Source organism: Rutilus rutilus (genome assembly GCF_951802725.1).
Source record: "Rutilus rutilus genome assembly, chromosome: 12".
Lineage (NCBI taxonomy): Eukaryota > Metazoa > Chordata > Actinopteri > Cypriniformes > Leuciscidae > Rutilus > Rutilus rutilus.
The window spans coordinates 38722542-38747297 of NC_140217.1; the positions used below are offsets into that span (position 1 = coordinate 38722542).

The 24756-nt window shown below is 36.5% G+C and overlaps 2 protein-coding genes across 3 annotated transcripts; one reads left to right on the forward strand and one right to left on the reverse strand.

Annotated features, from left to right (window-relative positions):
• Nucleotides 1-1470: 1470 nt before the first annotated feature.
• pltp (phospholipid transfer protein) lies at nucleotides 1471-15577 on the forward strand. Of its 2 annotated transcripts, none has more exons than XM_084426428.1 (16): nucleotides 1471-1706; nucleotides 4465-4588; nucleotides 4690-4789; nucleotides 5236-5361; nucleotides 6711-6866; nucleotides 6995-7058; nucleotides 7213-7276; nucleotides 7359-7450; nucleotides 8456-8632; nucleotides 8711-8770; nucleotides 8859-9023; nucleotides 9108-9175; nucleotides 9253-9295; nucleotides 9391-9454; nucleotides 14124-14200; nucleotides 14287-15393. In XM_084426428.1, exons 2-16 carry the CDS (start codon nucleotides 4480-4482, stop codon nucleotides 14380-14382), a joined length of 1461 nt encoding a protein of 486 aa, XP_084282554.1. In that variant the 5' UTR covers nucleotides 1471-1706; nucleotides 4465-4479; the 3' UTR covers nucleotides 14383-15393. The 2 variants fall into 2 exon arrangements, with proteins under 2 accessions (XP_084282554.1, XP_084282553.1); XM_084426427.1 differs by lacking the exon at nucleotides 1471-1706 and adding an exon at nucleotides 3428-3552 and having other exon boundaries at nucleotides 14287-15577.
• An 11-nt stretch (nucleotides 15578-15588) lies between these two features.
• Nucleotides 15589-24492, reverse strand: ctsa (cathepsin A). Its single transcript, XM_084426426.1, has 15 exons — nucleotides 24365-24492; nucleotides 23962-24122; nucleotides 23748-23859; nucleotides 23607-23657; nucleotides 23079-23165; nucleotides 22804-22959; nucleotides 22619-22710; nucleotides 22343-22427; nucleotides 22155-22246; nucleotides 21983-22061; nucleotides 19691-19839; nucleotides 19537-19612; nucleotides 19368-19457; nucleotides 17602-17703; nucleotides 15589-16228 (listed from the first exon to the last, which is right to left on the reverse strand). The coding sequence occupies exons 1-15, from the start codon at nucleotides 24365-24367 to the stop codon at nucleotides 16145-16147; spliced, it is 1419 nt and encodes a 472-aa protein (XP_084282552.1). The 5' UTR covers nucleotides 24368-24492; the 3' UTR covers nucleotides 15589-16144.
• Between the last annotated feature and the right edge of the window lie 264 nt (nucleotides 24493-24756).

The following is a 24756-nucleotide window of genomic DNA, read 5'->3' on the forward strand; positions in this document are numbered from 1 at the left end:
CATGTTGTCATAACTTATTGATCATATACTTTTTTACAATGTACAGTTTACATTTCACATTTAGATTTTATAGTTTTATCATTTATATATATTATCTAATATTTATATTACATTTTATTTTAATTATTTTAATTATTCTTGTATAGTTTTAGTCAATCTACAAAAGGCTAAAGGCTGTTAAAAAAATGGTTTTCTTGTCAATGTTTGCTTATGAACTCTACTACTGTTCCACTTTTGCACATTACACTGTATGTCATTTGAACTATATTTGTAAATTGCACAGCATGAATCTGGCTCATTTCCTATTTGTACATCATGTCATTTGCACTACAATTGGTGATGTGCACTTTACTGCCCTTTGTGTCATATTTGCCATTTGCCCTTGAACTATATATATATATATATATTTATTTCCCAACTTAAATTCAATTAAATCTTGTATAACTTATAATTTTTTTGTACAAAAATTGCTTAACTTATTTCGATGAATTAAAGCAATGTAAAAACATATGTTGTCATAACTTATTGATCATATACTTTTGTACAATGTACAGTTTACATTTCACATTTAGATTTTATAGTTTTAAAATGTATATATATTATCTAATATTTATATTACATTTTATTTGAATTATTAATTTTTTTATTTGATAGGCTAGTTTTAGTCACTAATAACAATGCTAGCTGCAAAAAAATATTGTTGGTTTAACTTAAAAAAGTAACCTGGTTGCCTTCAAATTTTGAGTTCATTGACATTCAAATTTAAAGGAGTTTGATTTAATTAATAGAAACTCAGAATATTATGTTATCTGAACCACATAAATTATCTACGTTGATATTACAAAAGAAAAAATGTTGTGAAAACATATTTTTTACAGTGTATGTACTCAAATCATGATTTAATGCTTTCCTAAGCCCTGCACGTCAAGCCACTCATCAAAGCCCGGAGGTCTACAGAAGTTCTGCGAGGCCACTGAGGGAAGTCTGGTCTTTGGTGGGAGACTGGGAGTGAACCCAAATCAAATGTTGTTGAGTCTAAACTTGTGCTGCTTGGCACATCCCCCTCTTTTCAAACAGGTTTAAACCTATAACTATAAAAAAAGAAAGTTTTCACCCCATAATTGGTGGCCAAAAACATTTTTCAGAGCTTGATTCTCCAAAGTGAGCTCCACCTTGGTCCTCTGTGGTTGTAAGTGGAACCCATTTCTTGCATCATGTGATTCTATGAAGCCTTGCAACATGGGCTTCTCAGAAGTCATGAACTAATTAAAGGTTTCGTCTCCAAAAATTAAAGGGCAGACTGCTGGAATCTGTTTAATGCAGCCTGGAGCCATCGTTCCACTGTTACCTAGAAATAATGTGAACTTCTAGAAACGCAGCAACTTTAGTTTTTAGAAAATGAAACAAAATTATTTTCTTTTTTTTTTGTTGCATGTTAATCTTTGGAAAATGTTTTCTTTGCACATCCTCATGATGATGAATATTTGCCCCAACAAGGTCATATGACATGAGGCAAAGAGAAACACCCTTTTCCCAAAATGCTTACTGACTCCCAATATAAACCGGGAACATAAAAGAGGGAGGGATGCGACATGCGAGAGGATTTAAACACTGATGATTTCCAGACTGCAAGAAAATATCTGATTATTCTAAGAGTTTATATCTGAGAGACACTGAAGTTACCCAGCCTGTATTTCCACACCGCTGTAAGTATTCTAGGCTACTATTGTGAAAGGGTATTTGGGGAGGGAAATATGGGAATAAGCTGTAATGCTTGCACAAAATGTGTTCAAAGTTTATGGTTTCACTTTGTGCCACGAATGCCTTCCCAGCACAAATGAAGGTAGGTTTATGTTTCTATAAGGCTAATTTGGAAATTTGCACTGTTCGTGGCTATCGGCCGTCACTTGTTCCCTGGATTTAGAACATTAGAAGCTTTTTACATTCATGTTTAATATGATTTTTAGTCATATTTAGAAAATCTGCATGTCAAAGAAGTAAAATATCAATTATCTTCATATTTTATTTTAACCATTTAAATTATGACTCAATACTAGTTAGTTTACATAGCTGTGGTACATTTTATATTATATTGTTTTGCCCTTTGACCCAAATTCACATATCTGAAATGCTAGTTATTATATGAATTATTTAAAAGAATAAAATTATACATCAATATTACATTAATCATTATATAGTAGCCTACCATAATATACATTTATTTATTTAAAATGATTTAAAAGTACAATTTAAAATTAAATACCCAGTTGTAGTGCTGTCTTCCAATGTGAACAATAAGTTAACACGTATCTTGAATGCAAAGTTGGTGTCTATTTTACTTATGTATCTGTGTTTCTTATTATGTTTGGGGTATTGACCTGAAGGAGCAAACTTGTGTTTGTGAACTATAGTAACTCCACTCCCTTCTCAAAGCAAACCGAAAACACTTGTGAGGAACATTCCTAAACCTGAACGATTCCCACTAACATGGAATAAATTGTTTATTCCTCGATTTGATATATGTTTCACAAAGAGCATGTTCATCCTTCCTGAAATGTAAAGACTTCTGGCTTCATTGAGCATAATTTTGTGTCAAAGGTCACCTATCGGTATTGCACACGGACAATGTGTTTGCTGAAAGAAAGGAGTAATTGCCTTTGGATGCTTAAAAAGCTCCTAAGCCCATGCAGGGTTTTATACAAAATGAATGAGGCACTTGAAAAATCTTTCTGCCTGCCAGAGACCATGTTCTTTGAAGCAGGATAAATCAGCCGGACCCTGGGGTCAATGACCCTAAAAAGCCCGTTTGTGTGACGTTTGTTTTGGTCCTGTTTGTTCCTGTGTGGGTGACTATAGACACAGCTGCCTCCAGCGACAGTGCGCACACATGCGACCTCCAAGAGAGCGACCTCATTCAAGCTGTGCTCTATCATGCTGGTTATTTAGCACACTTTTAATTTTGACCACGTAAGTTTAGTAATTTAAACAAACCATTGGAAGTAACTCAATCCACACCATTCGAGCTATGCACATGAATGAAAAGCAACAACCCAGACTACCTTAACCAGTTTGCCAAAAACCTCTCAGAACACTTTTTGGAACTGCATAGCAACACCCTGGCAACCACCCAGAACTCCACAGCAACCAGACAGAATTCTCACAATTGATTAGCAACCACTAAATACACTTTAGCAATCACACAATCCCTTAGAATGTTTCAATCCCCACACTATCTCAAGATTCAAGTAGCTTTACCGGCATGGTGAAAGAAATATTTACATTGCCAAAGCATTAATAACACTATTATTTTTAATAATATTATATAAATCTCTCTCTCTCTCTCTCTCTCTCTCTCTCTCTCTCTCTCCTCACTGCCTCTCTCTCTCTCTCCTCACTGCCTCTGCTGTCCATTCAGACGAGGCAAACAGTCTCTCCTCCTCTGCACTATAAACACACACGCAGACGTACACTCTTCACACACACTGCTACAGAAACAAGAGCGGAAAGACCTGGACTTCTTTGGCTGGATATTTTCTTACATACGCTTGAAAGGCAAGATCATTCTCTCATTTGCTTGGCTGTCTCTGTATATTTAGCTGTCAGCGCCCATTTTCCTGTTGCCGCACTGGAGAAGCTCTGTGGTGCAGGACTGTGCTTGGAAAGAGACAGAACTGCCTGTATAAAGCTGCAATAGACTATATCTCTTGATAATAACTCCGATGTGATCTTTTAGAACTAATAAACGAGGAGGGATTTTTATAGCATGAGTTTTAAATTTGAATTGAGCTGTTTTTTTTAAAACTTAATTTACATTTTGTAAAATATTCTTTCAATTTAAATTGTTGTATTTATACTTAAAAAAAAAAAGTATGCCTTTACTTGATTTTAATCAAATGAATCTTACAGAGCTCTAGTTGTGCCACCTGTGACCTGACTGCTGCACATTCATTTCAGCATTGATAGTGTTGACATAGAAACACACACATCTGAGTCTGAGAGCATGAACAGGTCCGGTTGCCATCTCGTAATTACGGTTACAAGTTACAACATGCCGTGAACGCAGCATAAGCTCCTTAGTTTGGTTCAGAAGGAAATGTAAAAAGCTTCTGCTGTTTGTTTGTGGCGCTCGGTGACTTTCTGTCTACAACTCCACATAGTCTCATGAAATGCGCTGATGGCGTGTTATGTCTGCGCCAGCAGGTGGGGAACGGTGGGGAAAGACCACACAGTCTATGGGAAATACATAGGTTGATCATGTATATATACATGTTTTAGTTTTTTAGACCACTTCTATTGTTGATTGTTATCAGGATGTGAAGAGAGTTTCAACCAGTAGGCTATAGCCTAACAAAAAAGTGTTTATAAAACCAATAGCCTACCCTACCTTTAACCATTTTTGATGATGCTGGTTGATCCAAGCTCTCGGTTTCCTCTTGATCACTTCGTTAAATTGCTGTTTTTCAGGTCTACTGAGGAATCATGGGACTGCTGAAAGTCTCTGTTATCTTTCTTCTTTCACTCGTCACGATGACTTTAGCACAGCCGCCTGGATGCAAGATCCGCATCACTGACAGAGGACTGGCGATGTGTAAGATATAGCCCAGTATTCAGACTTAAAAACGCAACTATAGTTTAGTTTCTCATATATCAGTCTATAAAAGACATGGCCTCTGTTTGACGTCTTTACAGTGAAGGCCGAGACAAAGAATTTCGTGGAAGGAGAGTTGAGTAACATCACCATGCCAGAAATGCGTGGTACCGAGGGCCGCTTCCAGTACACCATTAAAGAGTATGTTTATGTTTTATCAAACTGATTTCCACTTTCAGAGTCATGTTCATCCGGCGCCCTCATGTGGTCATTCACACACAAAGACCATGAGGATGCAAATACAGTTGTGCACCATTCAGAAATGAAAAAAGCAGAGGTATAGCCTAAAGCCCAAGGGGCAGAAAGTAAAGTCCTGCAATATGATTATTCCACCCATGAACTAAGCCAGCTGATTTCACTAATTAGTTCTATCTCCTGGCTGAAAAACTGTGCTAATTAGCAAATCCAGGTGATTGGAACAAAATACTGAGGTGAGGTCGTGAGGAGGAATTTTACTTTCTGAACATGGACTTTACACCTTTGCCTTTTAAACACCAATTCAATTAGTGATTTTGAATTGAGGTAGCAAAGAGGATGCAGTATTGCAATTAGAATGAAAGGAAGTGTTTAAACTGATGTTTCTTTAGTGTGAAAGTCACGGAGCTGAACCTGACCTCTGACCTGCGCTTCCAGCCAGATGTTGGGCTGCTGTTCGAGGTGCAGAACTCCTCCATCGCCCTCAACTTCCAGAGACGCATCCTTTACTGGCTCTTGTGAGTCTGAAATGCATCTGTAGCAATCAAGCAGAAGACTTGAGGTTACAAGCAACAATAGGCCTACCCTTTAAAAAAAAAAAAGTTTATTCAATATACTTCTTTTAAACTATAACTACAGTATAAAGTTTACTTTCAGTCTACTTTTTATTCTCAGAAATACACTGATAATTACACTTAAGTATACTTGACTTATGCTGACAGAAAAGTCTAAGTAGCGTAGCCCATATTTGACCTATCCTTGTACTCAATCTTTTTGATCGAGATATACTTAAAAGTATAATTAAGTATTCTATCCCCCGGTTTCACAGACAAGGCTTGAGACTAAAATGCATGTTTGTTTGAGCTGTTTTAACTGAAACTTGCACTGATATATTTTAAAATTTGTCAGTGCCATGGTTTTGTCTCCAGATGCACATCAGTAATATTTGTTTCTAAGGCACATTTATAAAAGCTACTTAAATACACTAATTGAACTAGGGTTTAATCCTGGTTTAATCTAAACCCTGTCTGTGAAACCAGGCCTATACGTATGATGTTAAGTTCAGTGTAAAACTACTAAACTAGTATACTTCAAAGAGTATACTTCAAACTAAAAAATGTGCTGCAAGTATTTAACTAGAAAACTATCTGTATACCTATATGTTTACTTTTATAGTTGCAGTAAAACAAAAAACGTAGATGTAAACTAGTTGTGTACTCAGTTTACTACTGTTACACTTAAAGTATGCTTTTATACATTAAAAAGTGGGCCAATTTAGTCCCTTGCAGGATTGGAATAGTACACTTACAAATATACTAGTACATTGATAGTACACTTACTACATAAAGTATACTTAAAAATATGCTTGAACTTTAACTTGAAGTATATTTATTTTTTGTAAGGGACTTTTATTCATGAAGAATGCATTAAATTGATGACATTTATAATGTATTCATCAAAGAATCCTGAAAGAAATGTATTACGGGTTGTACAAAAATATGAAGCATCAGCACAACTGTTCTCAACACTGATAATAATCTGAAATGTTTCTTGAGCAGCAAATCATCATATTAGAATGATTTCTGAAGGATCATGTGACACTGAAGACTGGAGTAATGATGCTGAAAATTCGGCTTTGATCGCAGGAATAAATTACATTTTAAAATATATTTACATAGAAAACAGTTATTTTAAATTGAAATAATATTTCACAATATTACTGTTTTTACTGTATTTTTATCAAATAAATGCAGCCTATAAAGCTTTGATTCTTTCTATTGAGTGAGAACTGCATATCATACATGATCTGTAGAGCTGTTTGATGAAGTCTCTCACTACAGTAGGTCTTCCCCTTCCTCTCCATTAGTTATGATGAGGGACCCATCAACGCCTCAGCTGAAGGTGTCAACATCTTCACAGTCCTCCATCTCAGCAAAGACGAGGAGGGCCGTCTCAAGATCTCCAACATCACCTGCGATGCGTCCATCGCCAAGATGAGGGCCAAATTTGGCGGGACCCTTAGGTACTTAGGACTGTGTTGAACTTTGAGCATGTCTATTGCAAGTGACACATGATTTGATTAATCAATGACATTGCTCAGCATTTTGCATTATATGGCATATTCTCATGTGCCTCAAAATATTCTCACAGCAGGGTGTATGACTTCATCGGAGCGTTCCTGACTACAGGAATGCGCTTCATCCTAAATAAACAGGTTTGTTTGCTTTTTTCATTCAGGATTAGGAGACGCGTGTCATGGTGCTTGCATATCATTGCCCACCCCAAAGAAAGATATTTTAACTTTAATCACATTAGAATACATTTTAATACATATTAATAGAAATTAACTGCATATATGTCTCTGTCAGATTTGTCCTGCCTTGAATCATGCTGCTCTAGTTTTGGTCAACCAGCTGCTGGAAACAATCCCAGGTTAGAGAACATGTTGATCATCATAAAACTGTTGTGATATATTTATCTGGTAGACGTGTGTTTACCTGAATGTGTTTCTCAGTGCGCACGGAGGTGGACAGTTACGTGGGCATCGATTACTCACTGCTGAGTGACCCCGTGGTGACAGAATCAAGCCTTGATATGGATTTTAGGGTGAGTGACAGATGCAAGGGGTGTTCACTGCAGAGCCAATTGATGTCCTGCTCCCCTGCTCTGGATAGAATGGGTGGAGCTTGACTTAGTCCAGCCCCACCTCTGTGGAGCTAATGGGTGGGGCCTGACCTTCAATCCCCACCCCATTACATCCAGAGAGGGGGAGCTGGACATCAAGCTCCACCCATTGACTCTGGAGTAATGCATTAAGTGCACTACACTGTTCAAAATTTTGGGGTCAGCTAAGGTCAGTTTACATTCATCAAAGAATCCTGAAACAGTTTCCACAAAAATATGAAGCACCACAATCGTTTTAACATTGATAATAATCAGAAATGTTTCTTAAGCAGGAAATCAGCATATTATTATAATTTCTGAAGGATATATTTAAAAATATGCAAAAAATATATATTGAAAATATAAATTAAATGTTAAAATTTATTTTTGAAAAATTTACTTTATTATATTTCCTAATTTTTTTAATATATATTTTCAAAGTAAATATTATAAGTAATATATATTTATTTAATTAATTCTGCATCCACCCCAAATTTATTTTAAGACTTTAAATTTATTTTCTTGCCCTTGAAATACATTTTCTAATATATATTTTGGAATTTGAAGGTTACATTTGTAACTACATTGTTACATTTGAAAGATATATTTCAAAGCCGTGCTGTTTACAACATATATTTAGTATAAATTTGGCCAGAATTTTGGCCAGAATATATAATATAATATAATATAATATAATATAATATAATATAATATAATATAATATAATATAATATAATATAATATAATATAATATAAAAATATATGTAATTAGAGGTGTCAAATCAATTAATTGCAATTAATCACATCGAACATAAAAGTTTGTGTTTATATAACATATGTGTATATATATATATATATACATACACACACACGCACACACACACACACACACACACACACACGTGCACACAAAGTTTTAATGTATTTCCCTCCTTCTCTTCTGCACAGGGCATGTTTTACTCCCTTAAGAATGAGAACGAGACCCTCGTGAACTACGCTGTGAATCCCGTAGTGAGAGAGTACGATCGAATGGTCTATCTCTCTCTCTCGGAGTACTTCTTCGACAGTGGCCTCTTCTCTTACTTCAAAGGTGGCCTGTTCCAAACACAGATCGCAAACGAACGAGTAAGACGCCATCTAATACGCTTCAAAGGCATGAGACAAAAATAAGACAAAAAACTACTATTATTCAACTCATTTCAGATGCCAAAGGACTTAGAAATGCTCCTCAGGACCACCTACTTAGGGACAATGATGATGCTGGTGAGCAACATTAGACTGTCAACATGCAGGAACCGCACAGCAAAGCCTCGGCATTCACTTATTCTCTGTGTTTGTTCTGTCCAATCAGAACCCGGCGCTGATGGATCAGCCTCTGTCGCTGGAGATCGAGGTCACCGCTCCTCCTCGATCCACGATCAAGACCTCCGGTGCCAGTGTGGCCGTCACCTCCATGGTCAAAGTGTTGGTTCTCCCGGCAGGGAAACCACCAGTACAGCTCAGCAGCATGACCATGGTGAGAACTATAATATACACAGTGCAATAATTCGTTTTATGATGAAGGGATGCAATAAATGCACCAAATTTGTCCGTGTTTTAGGAAGGTAAATTCAATGCCAAAGTGTCAATGAAGGGCAAGCGCTTGACTATCCATTTAGATCTGAGAAGGTAACTATAATGCACAAACATTGAACATTTGACAACCTCTTTTAACACTGATTTTGAACGGAGAATCTGTTTTTCAGGTTTAAAATATACTCCAATCAGTCTGCTCTGGAGTCTTTAGCTGTAAGTTTCCTCAGATGTTTCAATTTCACTTTGAATAGCCTACACCTTATGATAAAAAGAGCGGAGAGCAAATGTAATGACGATTTTTCCTTCAGCTTATTCCACTGCAAGGTCCCCTGAAGACGATGCTGCAGATATCTGTGGTGCCTCTCATTAACAGTAAGTCAAACAATGTGCATATATTTAATGATAAAAACCATAATATTGTGAAATATTATTACAATTCAAAATTAGTGTTTTCTATTTGAATATATGTTAAAATGTAATTTTAGCTGAATTTTCAGCATCATTAGTCCAGTCTTCAGTCAAGTCAAGTCAAGTCAAGTATATTTGTATAGCGCTTTTCACAATACAGATTGTATCAAAGCAGCTTCACAGTATTAAATTAAAATAATACAACAAGGTTTGTTTCTAGTGGAATTTATTGATAAAATCAAATTAGATATCCCCAGAATATCCCCAACTGAGCAAGCCAAAGGCAACAGTGGCAAGGAACCGAAAAACTCCATCAAGTGACCTAATAGTGTCCTAAAACTCCATCAGGTGACCCAATGGAGAAAAAAAAACCTTGGGAGAACCCAGGCTCAGTCGGGGGCCAGTTCTCCTCTGGCGTTTATTAACTAGAGGCCGGATTGTAATTTGAACTGTAAGATTAAAAATATTATATGAATGCCTGGCTGAAGAGATGCGACTTTAATCTAGTTTTAAACTGGGAGAGCGAGTCTGAGCAACGAACAGTATCAGGAAGGCTATTCCAGAGTTTTGGAGCTAAATGTGAAAATGCTCTCCCTCCTTTGGTGGTTCTGGATATCCTAGGTATGACCAAAAGCCTTGAATTTAGTGATCTTAAAGAGCGCGATGGATTATAGGGCGATAGAAGATCCGTTAAATAGACTGGAGCTAAGCCGTTTAGGGCTTTATAAGTCAGTAGCAATACCTTGTAATTAATACGGAACTTTATAGGTAACCAATGCAGTGATGATAAAATCGGTGTTATATGATCATATTTTCTTGATCTAGTAAGAACTCTAGCGGCGGCATTTTGGACTAACTGTAGCTTGTTAATTGAGGATGCAGGACAACCGGCTAATAAAGCATTACAGTAATCTAGTCTCGAGGTCATGAATGCATGAACTAACTTTTCTGCATCAGAAACTGATAGCATATTACGTAGCTTAGCAATGTTTCTAAGGTGGAAAAAGGCGGTTTTTGTAACATATGAAATATGATTTTTGAAAGACAGGTTGCAATCGAGTATAACACCCAGGTCTTTTACTGTAGAGGATAAAGTAACAGGACATCCTACTATATTAAAGTTGTATTGCGAGAGGTTTTGTGGGCGGTTTTTTGAACCGATAAGTAGTACCTCTGTTTTGTCTGGATTTAATAAAAGAAAATTACGCGTCATCCAATCTTTTATATCTTTAACACACTCTGTCAATTTGGATAATTTAGCGTTTTCATCTGGCCGTGATGAAATATATATTTGAGTGTCATCAGCATAACAATGGAAACTAATTCCATGTTTCCTTATAATATTTCCAAGTGGCATCATATATACTGAGAATAATAGAGGGCCTAACACAGATCCCTGCGGCACTCCATAGTTTACTGGAGTTATGATCGATTTTTCTCCATTTAAATAGACAAAATGGTAGCGGTCAGATAAGTATGATCTAAACCAGCTTAATGCTTGTCCTTGAACACCAGTATAATTTTGTAGTCGATCTAAGAGTATTGTGTGATCTATAGTATCGAACGCAGCACTAAGATCAAGTAAAACTAGTATTGAGATACAGCCTTGGTCAGAAGCTAAAAGTAAATCATTTGTGATTTTAACGAGCGCAGTTTCAGTGCTATGGTGCGGCCTGAAACCAGACTGAAACTTCTCATAGATATCATTTTCTTGCAAGAAAGAACACAATTGAGCGGACACCACTTTTTCTAATATTTTAGACATAAATGGAAGATTTGAAATGGGTCTATAATTTGCTAGGTTATTATGATCTAATTGTGGTTTCTTAATGAGAGGTTTTATAACTGCCAGTTTAAATGTTCTTGGAACATGACCTAAAGATAAAGACGAGTTAATAATATTAAGGAGAGGCTCTTCCACTACAGGTAACACTTCTTTCAGTAGTTTAGTGGGTATTGGATCTAATAAACATGTTGTTGTTTTAGAGGAAGTGATAAGTTTATTTAACTCTATTTGTTCTATAGTTGTAAAGCACTGTAATTGTTCTTGCGGGGTGATAATTAAGGCTGAATTATAAGGCGCAACTGAAGATTGAACGTTTACAATTGTGGTTCTGATGCTTTCTATTTTCTCAGTGAAGAACTTCATAAAATCATTACTACTAAACTGTAACGGGATATTTTGTTCGGGTGATGTCTGTTTATTTGTTAGTCTAGCCACGGTGTTAAATAAAAACCTTGGATTATTTTGGTTATTTTCTATTAGTTTGCGGAGGTGCTCAGCCCTGGCTGCTTTTAGGGCCTTTTTATAACGTGACATACTGTCTTTCCACGCAATTCTAAAGACCTCTAAATTAGTTTGTTTCCATTTACGCTCTAAAATACGGGTTTCTCTCTTTAGAACATGCGTAGTATTGTTGTACCACGGTGCTTTAATTTTCTCTCTGACCTTTTTTAATCTAATAGGTGCAACAACATCCAATGTTCTAGAGAGAATAGTGCTCATAGTGCTAGTTAGTTCTTCTAGTTCATCTGTTTGTTTGGGTTCAGGCAGCAGCTGAGACAGATCAGATAAGCAATTTGAGAAATTATCTATGGTGGATGGAAGGATTGTTCTGCCTGGTTGATAACGCGGCGCCGCATGACATATTACAGCAGTACGTAATATGCAAGTTCAGTTCAGTGTCACATGATCCTTCAGAAATCATTATAATGCTGCTTAAGAAACATTTCTGATTATTATCAAGATTGAGAAACCAACTGCTTAATTTTTTGTAAGGAAACAGTGATCAAATTTTTTATTTGGTTTTTGAAAAAGAAATCTTTATACATTATAAATGTCTTAAATGTCACATTTGATCAATTTAACACATTCTTGCTGAAATTTTTTTTGTTTATTTAAAACAAAAAAACGTATTGATCCCAAGTGGGATGAGAGATATTTGCTTAAAGGGATACTTCACCGATTAGCATTACGCTTTGTATCAGTAGAAACCCGGTAGTGTTTTGAGACGAGAGATTTCTGTATTGTGTGTCTGGAAAAAAACTCCAGATGACGCAAAAATCATCATTTAGCATCATCGGAGGCTTTTCTGCCCAGAGGCGAGAGACTCCAGCCAGTAGGAGGAGCTCGTCCCGCATGTCTTCAACCCGCCCATAGGGGGATCTCACGATAAAACGCCGTCTTTTCAGCTTCGAGTCGACTAGTAGCCTAGTTGTATCCATAGATATCATATAAAGGCTAGATGTCTCGTCCGCGCTGCTGGCCAATGGAGGTCGACGTCCGCACACGGCGGCCATCTTACCACAGGGTGCTCACTCACTCGTAACATGGTGCATGTACTTTTAAATAACCATAACTTGCTCAATTTTCTAATCTAATAGCAACCGGTTTGGTTTGTTATTAACGTCAGAGATGTAGCTATGAAACTGCATACATATGAATAATTATACAAATGGACTTCCATATGAAAGAATTATAGCCACGGTAATGACGTTTGTAAGAAACCAAACCGTTTGTAAATCCGTCAAGATTTCACCGAGATAAGAGGATTTGTGTGCGTGCTGCTCACTTACCTTAATTCACAGAGCCCTGTGGTAAGATGGCCGCCGGTGATGCCGGAAGTGACTCCGCCTTAAGACATCTAGCCTTTATAGAGCTGGTAAGTCCCGCCCCTTCCGTAAAACCCCGCTGGACCTCAAAGTTGAAAAACCGTCAATGCAAGTGAATGGGAGAAAATAATTATTTTCTGGTCCCGTTTGAATTGTGCCATGAATGTGAACATATGTTGTCTGTGAATTTTTTATATAATCTTTCATGTTACAAGTTTGACAGTATATGGTATGATTCGTCGGCTAGCAGTTGTGGAAAAGACATAACGAGAAAGACTACATGTCGCCTATGTGACGTCACCCCATAAAGTTGACTTACTCGTGGTTTTCGCCAACCTCAACGATTTTGTCCTCTCCCTGAAAGAAGGCGGTGAAGTGCACCAAAGACACAGTCATGTTTAGCGGGATCCGTGAGCTAGAGCCGTGTGCTAGTGGTGGTGACGTTTCAAACGCGTCGAAAGCAGCGAAGAGTTGTAGTCCACAAAGTGCTTTCACACAAAGTCTAACCGTATCAAACTTCTACCCGCTAAATTGTAGCATTCTTTACACGAAAAGTTCTATAAAAAATTCACAGACAACATATGTTCACATTCATGGCAAAATTCAAACGGGACCAGAAAATAATTATTTTCTCCCATTCACTTGCATTGACGGTTTTTCAACTTTGAGGTCCAGGGGGATTAGCGGAAGGGGCGGGACTTACCAGCTCTATATGATATCTATGGTTGTATCATTTCTTCTGATACTGCCCTCTGTAACCGGTAGGCGTGGCTTGGGAGTGGCCTCGTAGGGCAGCGAAGCAAGTGCATTCTGGGAGTTGTTGTCTTTCATCCAAATGAGCCAAAAATATATTTTCTGGCTTTTCTCAGTCTAGAAGGCACCAATTTACTAAAATAATTTCACATTTCTACTACATAAATGACCCAATTTAAATACACATTCATCTTTCCAGCGGTGAAATATCCCTTTAATATATTTGGAAACATCTATCTAAATGGTTCATCCTGTGTTTTCATGTAAGATTACATTAAGCGAGGTGTGCAGATCCCTCTACCTGACGGGTTAGACTTCATTGAAGAAGTGGTCGAGTATCACAATGTAAGTTAAAGGGAAACTTTTATTATTTTAAGTTTATGCCATAGACGATATTATATGTCCACAATCCTCTAACTTTGATTTGACAGGGCTACATCATCGTGGGAGCAAACCTACACTTCAGAACAAGTCTGCGAGAACTAATCGAGAACAAGCTGTCGGGTCACACAGACAACGAAGTTTAAGACGAGAGAAGAGCTCTTCTAACATTAATGCATGTACGCATTCATGCACAGATGCTAAAATATGGAGCAATAAATGGAGGTTTAAAAAGAAGAGGACTAACCTCCAAGCCGAAGCATGATGTTTGTTAACTGTACAGAACATTTGATCCTCAAGACATGCTATCATTAGTCAACATGAACTCGAAATTAACCTTATTTACTCTCTGAATGCATATTCCTGGTGTTATTGTGTATAATTTGTCAATGCACATCACTCCTAAGAGAAAAAGTCGGACTTTATTTTCAGCTGACATGATGCAACGCAAAAAAAACAATAATACCTTCTCGTTAGTTATTGCAATAATTGACTGTTAATATAATGAATATCTGCAGTGTTTATTTATGAGTGCGAATATTCTAGCTTGTTGGCAAAGGCTGACCATTGCTTACGTATTTGACCGTTAGCACAAATAGCATAATACTTCTATTTACACTTTGTGCAAACAGTATCTATCACTATTTGCTCTGTGTAAATACCATCTAACAGTTTTACATTTAGTGTAAATAGCTGTTGCATAAACATTACACCAATGTACAAGCAAATAAGAATGTTTGCAAAAATAAGGGATACGTAGAGATGCTTTTTTTTTATCGTAGAGGTTTCGATCCTCTGCAAACTCACATTCAACTCTGACTCGGTTCTGATATGAAATGCCCACTAATCCCATCCAGTTAATCAATGCATTAAAATCAAGTTTTCTTCCACCTTTCAGAAGTAAATGGGTTGCGAATGCAGGTTCATGTTGACTTTAATGGTTTTGCATAAGTGTCTGAAACCCCCAAAACACGTTCAACTGCTATACTGTGTGCTTAGCTGGATGTAACAAAATGTATTTGTACTTTAGGTTGAATTTTATGATTTTTTGTACAAGTTTTATCTTATATATTGACTGTTTAATATGCCTTCTGTCATTTGTGAACGAAATTACTGTAGGCTACCTCTTTATTAAAAAAAATGACACGTGAAAACTCAAACCTTGTTTAGTTCATTATTGAAATTAAACTGGTTTTACTGGTTTGGTGGTGGTTGAGGAGAGATCCCCTGATATGATTGTAAAGCGCTTTGGGTGTACAGTAGCACATATGAAAGCGCTATATAAATGCTTCATTCTATTCTATTCTATTCACGCACCATTTTCTACAATAAAAAGATCACAAAAAAAAAAATCATAGAAAATGAATCTTTAATGGAAAAAAAACTGAGGGAAAGAAGAAATAAGGCACAAATATTCCCTTATGATCACAAAAAAATACCACAGATCATATAATCATTTTAAAATAATCAAATGAGGTCTTAAAAGACAAATATAACATGTGCGATGATTAAAAAAAAGGCTACAGTTTCATGTTTAATGGAGAAGACATAAGCTAAAATTGTGCAATAAACAGTGAGCATCCACTCACCGAAGATAAACATCGGATTGAATTTAAATTCGTAAACACTCAACCATAAATCAGTGCACTTTATCATCAAAGATCAATAATGGCATTTAGATGATTCCCTCAAACGCCTACAACGAAACATTATGTGCAGTCAGCATGGTTTAATCTTGATAACAAGGCTGGCAACTAAACTACATAAAAACAAAGTAGAAAATGTCATCAGTTTTGAACATCAGAATACGGTCTCAGAAACAGTCAGTGGTCCGTCCATAGATCATAAACACTTTACCAGAGTGACAGTGCAAATTCACATTTAAAGAGTGAAATCCCTGAGTGTGTTCTAGTAAGGTTGTTTGGTGATGAAGCGACTGAACATTGTGAAGGCCGCTATGGGTTTATCAGTGGGAACCATGTGACCCGAACCCTGTGAAGGACAAATACATTTAAAAGAAGATTTTGACAAAATTCACATGCATAGTAAGTACAACTAGTTTACAGCGGAAGTGAATGCAGGCTCTACTCTGAACCATATGATGCCTAGAATGCTGTCTAGGTATGGCATTGAGTTCCAGTTAATTCAGCTTTTCATTCGTCAAGTCAAGTATATTTGTATAGCGCTTTTCACAATACAGATTGTATCAAAGCAGCTTCACAGTATTAAATTAAAATAATACAACAAGGTTTGTTTCTAGTGGAATTTATTGATAAAATCAAATTAGATATCCAGAATATCCCCAACTGAGCAAGCCAAAGGCAACAGTGGCAAGGAACCGAAAAACTCCATCAAGTGACCTAATAGTGTCCTAAAACTCCATCAGGTGACCCAATGGAGAAAAAAAAAACCTTGGGAGAACCCAGGCTCAGTCGGGGGCCAGTTCTCCTCTGGCGTTTATTAACTAGAGGCCGGATTGTAATTTGGACTGTAAGATTAAAAATATTATATGAATGCCTGGCTGAAGAGATGCGACTTTAATCTAGTTTTAAACTGGGAGAGCGAGTCTGAGCAACGAACAGTATCAGGAAGGCTATTCCAGAGTTTTGGAGCTAAATGTGAAAATGCTCTCCCTCCTTTGGTGGTTCTGGATATCCTAGGTATGACCAAAAGCCTTGAATTTAGTGATCTTAAAGAGCGCGATGGATTATAGGGCGATAGAAGATCCGTTAAATAGACTGGAGCTAAGCCGTTTAGGGCTTTATAAGTCAGTAGCAATACCTTGTAATTAATACGGAACTTTATAGGTAACCAATGCAGTGATGATAAAATCGGTGTTATATGATCATATTTTCTTGATCTAGTAAGAACTCTAGCGGCGGCATTTTGGACTAACTGTAGCTTGTTAATTGAGGATGCAGGACAACCGGCTAATAAAGCATTACAGTAATCTAGTCTCGAGGTCATGAATGCATGAACTAACTTTTCTGCATCAGAAACTGATAGCATATTACGTAGCTTAGCAATGTTTCTAAGGTGGAAAAAGGCGGTTTTTGTAACATATGAAATATGATTTTTGAAAGACAGGTTGCAATCGAGTATAACACCCAGGTCTTTTACTGTAGAGGATAAAGTAACAGGACATCCTACTATATTAAAGTTGTATTGCGAGAGGTTTTGTGGGCGGTTTTTTTGAACCGATAAGTAGTACCTCTGTTTTGTCTGGATTTAATAAAAGAAAATTACGCGTCATCCAATCTTTTATATCTTTAACACACTCTGTCAATTTGGATAATTTATCGTTTTCATCTGGGACAGAGATTCGCACAGAGATTTGTGGATTTGTTGCTTTATTGCGGTCTTACCTTCACCGTGAGGAAAGCAATGTTGGTGAACTCCTTGACAAAGCCGCCCACCTGCTGAGATTCACCATTGAAATAAATCCAAGATCTGCGCTGCACCTGGACCTGTTGGAGGACGTAAAGACAGATCGTTTCTGCTCCGAAAGAAAGAAAAACACCCACATTTGCGCAATTATGTCTGACAAAAATGGCAAGAGCTTTTTCCAATGAAATTAAAATAAAAAAATAATATTTTTATGCACTTAAGATTGTATAATAATTTATTAATATATTATTATTTAAATAAATGGATACATATAAATAATGACAGTAATACACATTTTACATGAATAAAATATTATGTAATAAATTGTTATTATACCATATAATTCATATCATAGTGTATAAACAAAATTAAATATTTTATAAATGATTATAATCAAGGTATTAATCAATATTTTTCCTTCTCTAGGCTTTGTGAGATTTTACTTTGTTATAGAAGTTATCTGTGTGATTTCTGAAATGTTCCTTCATGTATTCTCTTAATGTCAGTATTTGATATCTGATTGCAGTAACAGGGCTTGCTCATTTAGCCCGGCTTCCAGAAATGAAATCTGGAAAGATATTGACATATATATAACATACTATATCTGTTCTTCTAGCTCACCACGACGATGATAGGTCACAAGGGTCATTGAAACCGATAGTTTAAGTGACCATTTCATAGCATAAAAGTGTCCTATCCTTGAGAGAAAGAACATATGTGACCCTGGATCACAAAACCAGTCATAAATATATAAAACATGTATTTTTGTGAGTGAATGCTGCACAAATCGCCAACATAAATGCACAACTTTAAAGGAGATTTTCTCAATGTTTTGATTTTTTTTTGCAGCCTCAGATTCCAGATTTTCAAATAGTTGTATCTCAGCCAAATATTGTCCTATCCTAACAAACCATACATCAATGGAAAGCTTATTTATTCAGCTCACAGATGATTGACAAATACTTTACCCATGTGACTGGTTTTGTGGTCCAGGGTCACATATTATCTGAAAGGACTCTCCTGTTTAAAGTTAGAGCCTGACCAAATCCAACCTTGAAAAAGCTGTGTGTCGGTGTGTGTGTGTTAGTCTTTTTGGTTGCAGGTTAAGGAACAACGGCATTATTGGAGAATGACTGAGTTGTTGTTCGGGACAGGCTGGCGCCCAGCAACCCAAATCTGTGACCTGGAAGGTCATGACGTGCCTAACTTCAGGGTCCGAGTGTCAGCTGCGTAATCGATGGAGATATGCTTCAGTCTTTCTGTATATGTGTGGAAAATTACTGTTTATCTATTTCTTAGCCAATCAGAAGCATTCAACCTGAATCAAGGATGTAGCTTAGACCTTGGTGAAGGGTATAACTGGTGTGCGTGTGTGTGTGTGTGTGTGTCTTGAAGCTGACTTCTGCTGATGAAACTGCAAACTATCTTCAGTAAAACTTTAATTTATTATAATTCTGACTCCGGGTCTTCATTCATCATATCTGGTTCTGGGTCTTTGACTGTAAATCCCCCCTTACAATTGTATTTAAATAAATGAAATGAATAATAATAATCATTATCATTATAAAATATATTTCGTAATAATAATAATAAAAACTTCATAAATTATATCAAGTTTTAATCTTATTGGCTGGCATTTCTGGTCGTCAGGGTGCACAGATTCTTAGATAAAAAAATAAAAAAGATCATTATTTGAATGATCAGACGGAGACTAAAAGCAAGCAGGACACACACGACTCCTCACCTCTTGCTGGAGAGACTCCACAAACCACTCGTCTCCGAGGAAATTGCAGGCCATGTCCACGTCTCCATTATATACCAGCACACGGTATTTCTGTTGAAAAGATGTTATTGAAATCATCTGGTAGACAGGGAAATATGATTCATAAGCATTTAACATTCCCATCACTCACTAGTGCTCCAAGAAGCTTCAAGTACTGTTTCTTCACGTCCATGAACAGGCGGTTGTAGTTCAGATTGACTTCAGCACTGCAACAATTTCAAAATTAAAGTCCTCCATCACAACACTCATTTGCATTTTGCGTTATTAAAGTCCACTTAACGCACCTGCAGATGACCCAGTCCAAAGCATTGGGCGAGATGTGGATGGCAGTCTTCACGAGCGGGTTGTTCAGGTACAGGGTTGATGGGGTAGAGTTGGTGCACGGAGGATCGAGACGCGTAGATTTAAACTGTGCGGCCACACTTCGCAATTTCTGATTCAACAAGAAGATTCATGTGGATTAACCCTCAAACACCATGAGCAGGCTCAGATATATCTTCTTCCTAATACTTAAATTGATATTTCACCCAAAAATGAAAATTCTGTCATCATTTTCTCATCCTCATGTTGTTTCTTTCTTCTGCTGAACACAAATGAAGACATTTTGAAGAATATGGGTAACCAAACAGTTGATGGACCCCATTGACTTACATAGTATTTTTTTTTCCTACTATGCAAGTCAATGGGGTCCATCAACTCATTACCCATATTCTTCAAAATATGTTCCTTTGTGTTCAGCAGAGGAACGAAATTCATACAGGTTTGGAACAACTTGAGGGCCAGTAAATGACAGAATTTAAAAGTACCGTTCACCCAAAAATGAAGATGCTGTCATTTTTTACCGACTCTCATGTCGTTATAGTAGTTTAAGTAGAGGTAGAGATTTTAATGCCATATTTTATATATATATATATATATATATATACAGGTGCTGGTCATAAAATTAGAATATCATCAAAAAGTTGATTTATTTCAAGAATTCAACTTAACAGGTGAAACTAATATATTATATAGACTCATTACATGCAAAGTGAGATATTTCAAGCCTTTATTTGTTATAATTTTGATGATTATGGCTGACAGCTTATGAAACCCACGAAATCAAAATCCCAGAAAATTAGAATATTACATGAAATCACACAGTAATTACACAGTGATACCATGGTCATTGAACCAGGTTTTGGTTCTTTTGGCAGTGTGGGCAGGTGCAAATCCTGCTGGGAAATGAAGTCAGCATCTCCATAAAGCTTGTCTGCTGAAGGAAGCATGAAGTGCTCTGAACATGTCCTGGTAGACGGCTGCGTTGAGTGGACAGCACAGTGGACCAACACCAGCCGATGACCAACACAGACTGTGGAAACTTCACACTGGACTTCAAGCATCTTGGATTGTGTGCCTTTCCATTCTTCCTCCAAATTTTGCAAAATCCTTCCATGCAAAATTTGCTCTCATCAGAAAAGAGGACTTTGGTCCACTGTGCTTTATTAAATCCAGAGTCAACGCAGCCGTCTACCAGGACATTTTCAGAGCACTTCATGCTTCCTTCATTTTCCAGCAGGATTTGCACCTGCCCACACTGCCAAAAGAACCAAAACCTGGTTCAATGACCATGGTATCGCTGTGTAATTACTGTGTGATTTCATGTAATATTCTAATTTTGATTTCGAAGGTTTCATAAGCTATAAGCCATAATCATCAAAATTATTACAAATAAAGGCTTGAAATATCTCACTTTGCATGTAATGAGTCTATATAATATATTAGTTTCACCTGTTAAGTTGAATTCTTGAAATAAATAAACTTTTTGATGATATTCTAATTTTATGACCAGCACCTGTGTATACACACACACACACACACACATTTTACATATGATAAATTCAAAACCTTTTTCTGGTAAAACATTGTTACAAAACCCCAAACTGTTCTTACTGTAAATCCCATACACATGCACTTTCACATCTTCAAACAGGAGTGCTGTGTCTGACTACGAGACACACGAGACCCAATGGTGTTTAACATTATTTGTGTCACAGTTTGATAATGCAAATGAAATGAAATGAAAGAGCTACAGCTAATAGGGATATTTTCAGTGAACAATTAAAATAAAACAAGTTATTGTATGACCTCAGTACTTTCAGTGTAAAGAATTGATCATCAAAATTGTTAAAAATGTTAAAAGAAGTTCATACAGGTTTGAAATGACAGTGTATTAGTAAAAATAAATAAGCTATAAAAGCAATGCATTAAAAAAAAAAAGATTAAATTATTTTTTATTTAGATTTTTTATTTATTAAATTTAACAAAATATTTATATATATATATATATATATATGTGTGTGTGTGTGTGTGTGTGTATATACAGTATATATATATATATATATATATATATATATATATATATATATATATATATATATATATATATATATATATATATAAAATATTATCTTTCTTTTTTTTTTACTAATGACAGGAGGGTGTATTAGTAATTAACATGTGACAGTTTTCATTTTGAGTTTGACCCTTTAAAAAGAAAGGTTGTCTAACAGCAACCCACGATCTGGTTTATATACCTTGTTCTGTAATTTGGACCATTGATGGTTGAGGAAGTGGTGGCCCATGTCTCGGATCACAAACTGGCCATTTTCAAAGCTGGATTCAAAACACAGAACAAAATGACACTGCGACCTTTTAATAAAAATAAAGAATCACGTGTAATGTCACATGTAACTGGTTCATGCTCACCTTAGACTCTCAGGAACACCTCCTGGACAGGCTGCATACAGGTTATAGATGTTGAGCCCTGACGAGTAGACAATGGTTTGAACGGTATTCACCTAAAGAGTTATAGAAAGATAAGAAAAGATGCTGTAAATAAAGAATACAGGACACTTAATGCATCTCAAAACATTTGTAAACACAGTTCAACTTACAGAATTCGAGCAGTTCACATCCTCGCTATTGTAGAAGTTACACACTCCATCCTTGCAGCAAAACGTCTGCAGGTCATTCCACAAGCTAGACAAGAACAAATAAATAAGACATAAAAAAAAACACATTCTAAAAATTACAATACAAAACACACCACACTAAACATGTATGAGAAACAGTAATATTGACACCTTTACAGCAAGCATCAATATATAAAATTACAGTGCATGTTCAATAGAGCAACATGAAGAGTCATATTAGGTGAGAAAACGCTGTACCTGGTACCAAGAAGCCCATGATAGTATGCAAAATACACCAATGAATTGTCATTTAGCTCATAGCTGGACAAGCCATTTCCGACCGCAATTCCCTACAAGACACAAATACACACGTCACACAGAATCACATGGATCGAGACACTCAATGTCTCTATTGTTTATGGTTATAATGAAGCCCCTTCTACCTTTAAATTGATGCTGCTGTCCTCCATGACTATCTCAGCCAGTGTGGGAATGTAAATGCCCCCGTAACTCTCGCCGGTCAGGAAAAACTCATTCTTGCTGAACTCAGGAAACAACTTGAAAAACGTTTTCAGGGCCAAGTAGTTGTTCATGGCCACCTGGAAAAGCCAGCGGTGCACATGGTTACCATTTTAGTTTTTTGTCCAGTGCAATCAAGCACTATCTGTACTATGCAATGGGATTGTTTCTCTAAAAGGCAATATGATTTGAGTCATACCTCTGTGTCATTTGTGGAGTACTTCTTGTCATCCGCGTAGGAGAAGCCGACACCCGCTGGTGACTCCAGGTATAAGACATTTGCAATCTGGAAAAACACCCCGTATTTATCTATGTAGACTCATGACTTTCTAAAACATCCAGGTTATAAAATGTCCAAACAAACTCTTTATTTAAAAACCACTGGACTACGTAAAAAGAAACGACACACCGTTGTTTCTTTATTTGGATGAACGCCGAAACGTCTTGTCGTTTCTTTTTATGTAGTCCAAAGATTTTTAAATAAAGAGTTTGTTTGCACACCCTTTATTTAATACAATAAAGCCAGTTTGCTATAGCCAACAATATAACAGTATAAGAGCATGTGACTGGATGAAGGAAGTGTCATAGTCCAGTTACCAAAAATGCTGCTTAAGATAAAAACTAGACCTGAGACTTCCTCATTTCACATCATAGCAATTACTCATTTGGTAATGCTGGAATACTTAACTAATTATTTTTATTTTTTTAATAAAGACAGAACCCATACCTTGTTCCAAGAGTAAGGATTATATTCTAGAGTTGCTCCATCATCTTGTATCTGTAAAAAAAAGAAAAGAATTGCATGTACATACATACATACACACATTTAAATAGTATGGTTATATAATGAAGTGCTGTGACTTCTCACCAGAAAAGGTCCGTGCTCTGTGAGCAAACCATCCATGGAGCTGCATCCTGGTCCTCCGTTAAGCCACAGAACAACCGGACTATTGGCCGGATCTTTCTGAGACTCAACAAACCTGATCAAGTGGAGCAGAACACATTAACGCTGGACAATTAATTACAAATGGGAAATTTAAGAATTTTAAAAATAAAAGGGAAAATCAGCCAGTCCTACTGACCAGTAGTGGAGGTGCTTGTTGTCCGCTACATTGAAGTATCCAGAATAATGCTTGAAGCTGGGCTGTTTTGAAAGTCCAGGCAGATATTTGATTTCATCTGCATCTGGAGCTCCAGAAACCTCCAGCACCCCCAGCAGCAAACACACCAACACAAGATGCATCTGAAACACAGCAACACTTACTGACCTAACCTCACAATAAATGAAGTATCACCAATTATATCAATCTGAAGCAAAAGTGTCACAAAAACCAAAGGGAAAGCTGTATAACCTTTTATGTAACTAACCAGGAAATTAAGTGTTTATCCTATATTACGGTGGAAATCAAAACAGAAGAAGGAGGCACGTGTTATTTAGCAAAGGACAGCTTAAAATTATCCATAGTGTTATTATTTTAGTCTTACCATTCCAGGTGTGGGAACAATAACGTGAACCGACCAGTAAAGTGTTTAAGTTGACCCAAAATTCATGTGACTTCAACTTTCCCGTGATGAAGTCACATGATGGTTTTAGTCCACCGTTTCAAAATAAAAGTGTATACTAAAACGCACAAAGAAACCGTAAACTGTCTTATATATAAATATCTATTTCTGTTTTCCTATTACTATTGAGGTCAGTATTGGACCTTGGATACCTTATACAAATACGTGTTTGTGCTGTTCCGTAAGTAAGTAAATGATAAATTCATAAATGATAAATGTATTTTTAATTGTCTAATGTATGGAATATATCATGTGCTTCCTATTTTTTATTTAATTTTTGCATTTGTAAGTCTGTTCAAACGGAAATTAAAGAT

Excerpts from the sequence above, each read along its gene's own strand:
- pltp (XM_084426428.1), top strand. The coding sequence starts at position 4,480 with ATGGGACTGCTGAAAGTCTCTGTTATCTTTCTTCTTTCACTCGTCACG. Across the intron at positions 4,790-5,235 it reads TTCCAGTACACCATTAAAGA|TGTGAAAGTCACGGAGCTGA; the intron begins GTATGTTTATGT and ends ATGTTTCTTTAG. Across the intron at positions 9,455-14,123 it reads TGTGGTGCCTCTCATTAACA|ATTACATTAAGCGAGGTGTG; the intron begins GTAAGTCAAACA and ends TTTTCATGTAAG.
- ctsa (XM_084426426.1), bottom strand. Across the intron at positions 23,658-23,747 it reads CAGAGCACGGACCTTTTCTG|ATACAAGATGATGGAGCAAC; the intron begins GTGAGAAGTCAC and ends TTTTTTTTACAG. Across the intron at positions 22,247-22,342 it reads ATGTGAACTGCTCGAATTCT|GTGAATACCGTTCAAACCAT; the intron begins GTAAGTTGAACT and ends ATAACTCTTTAG.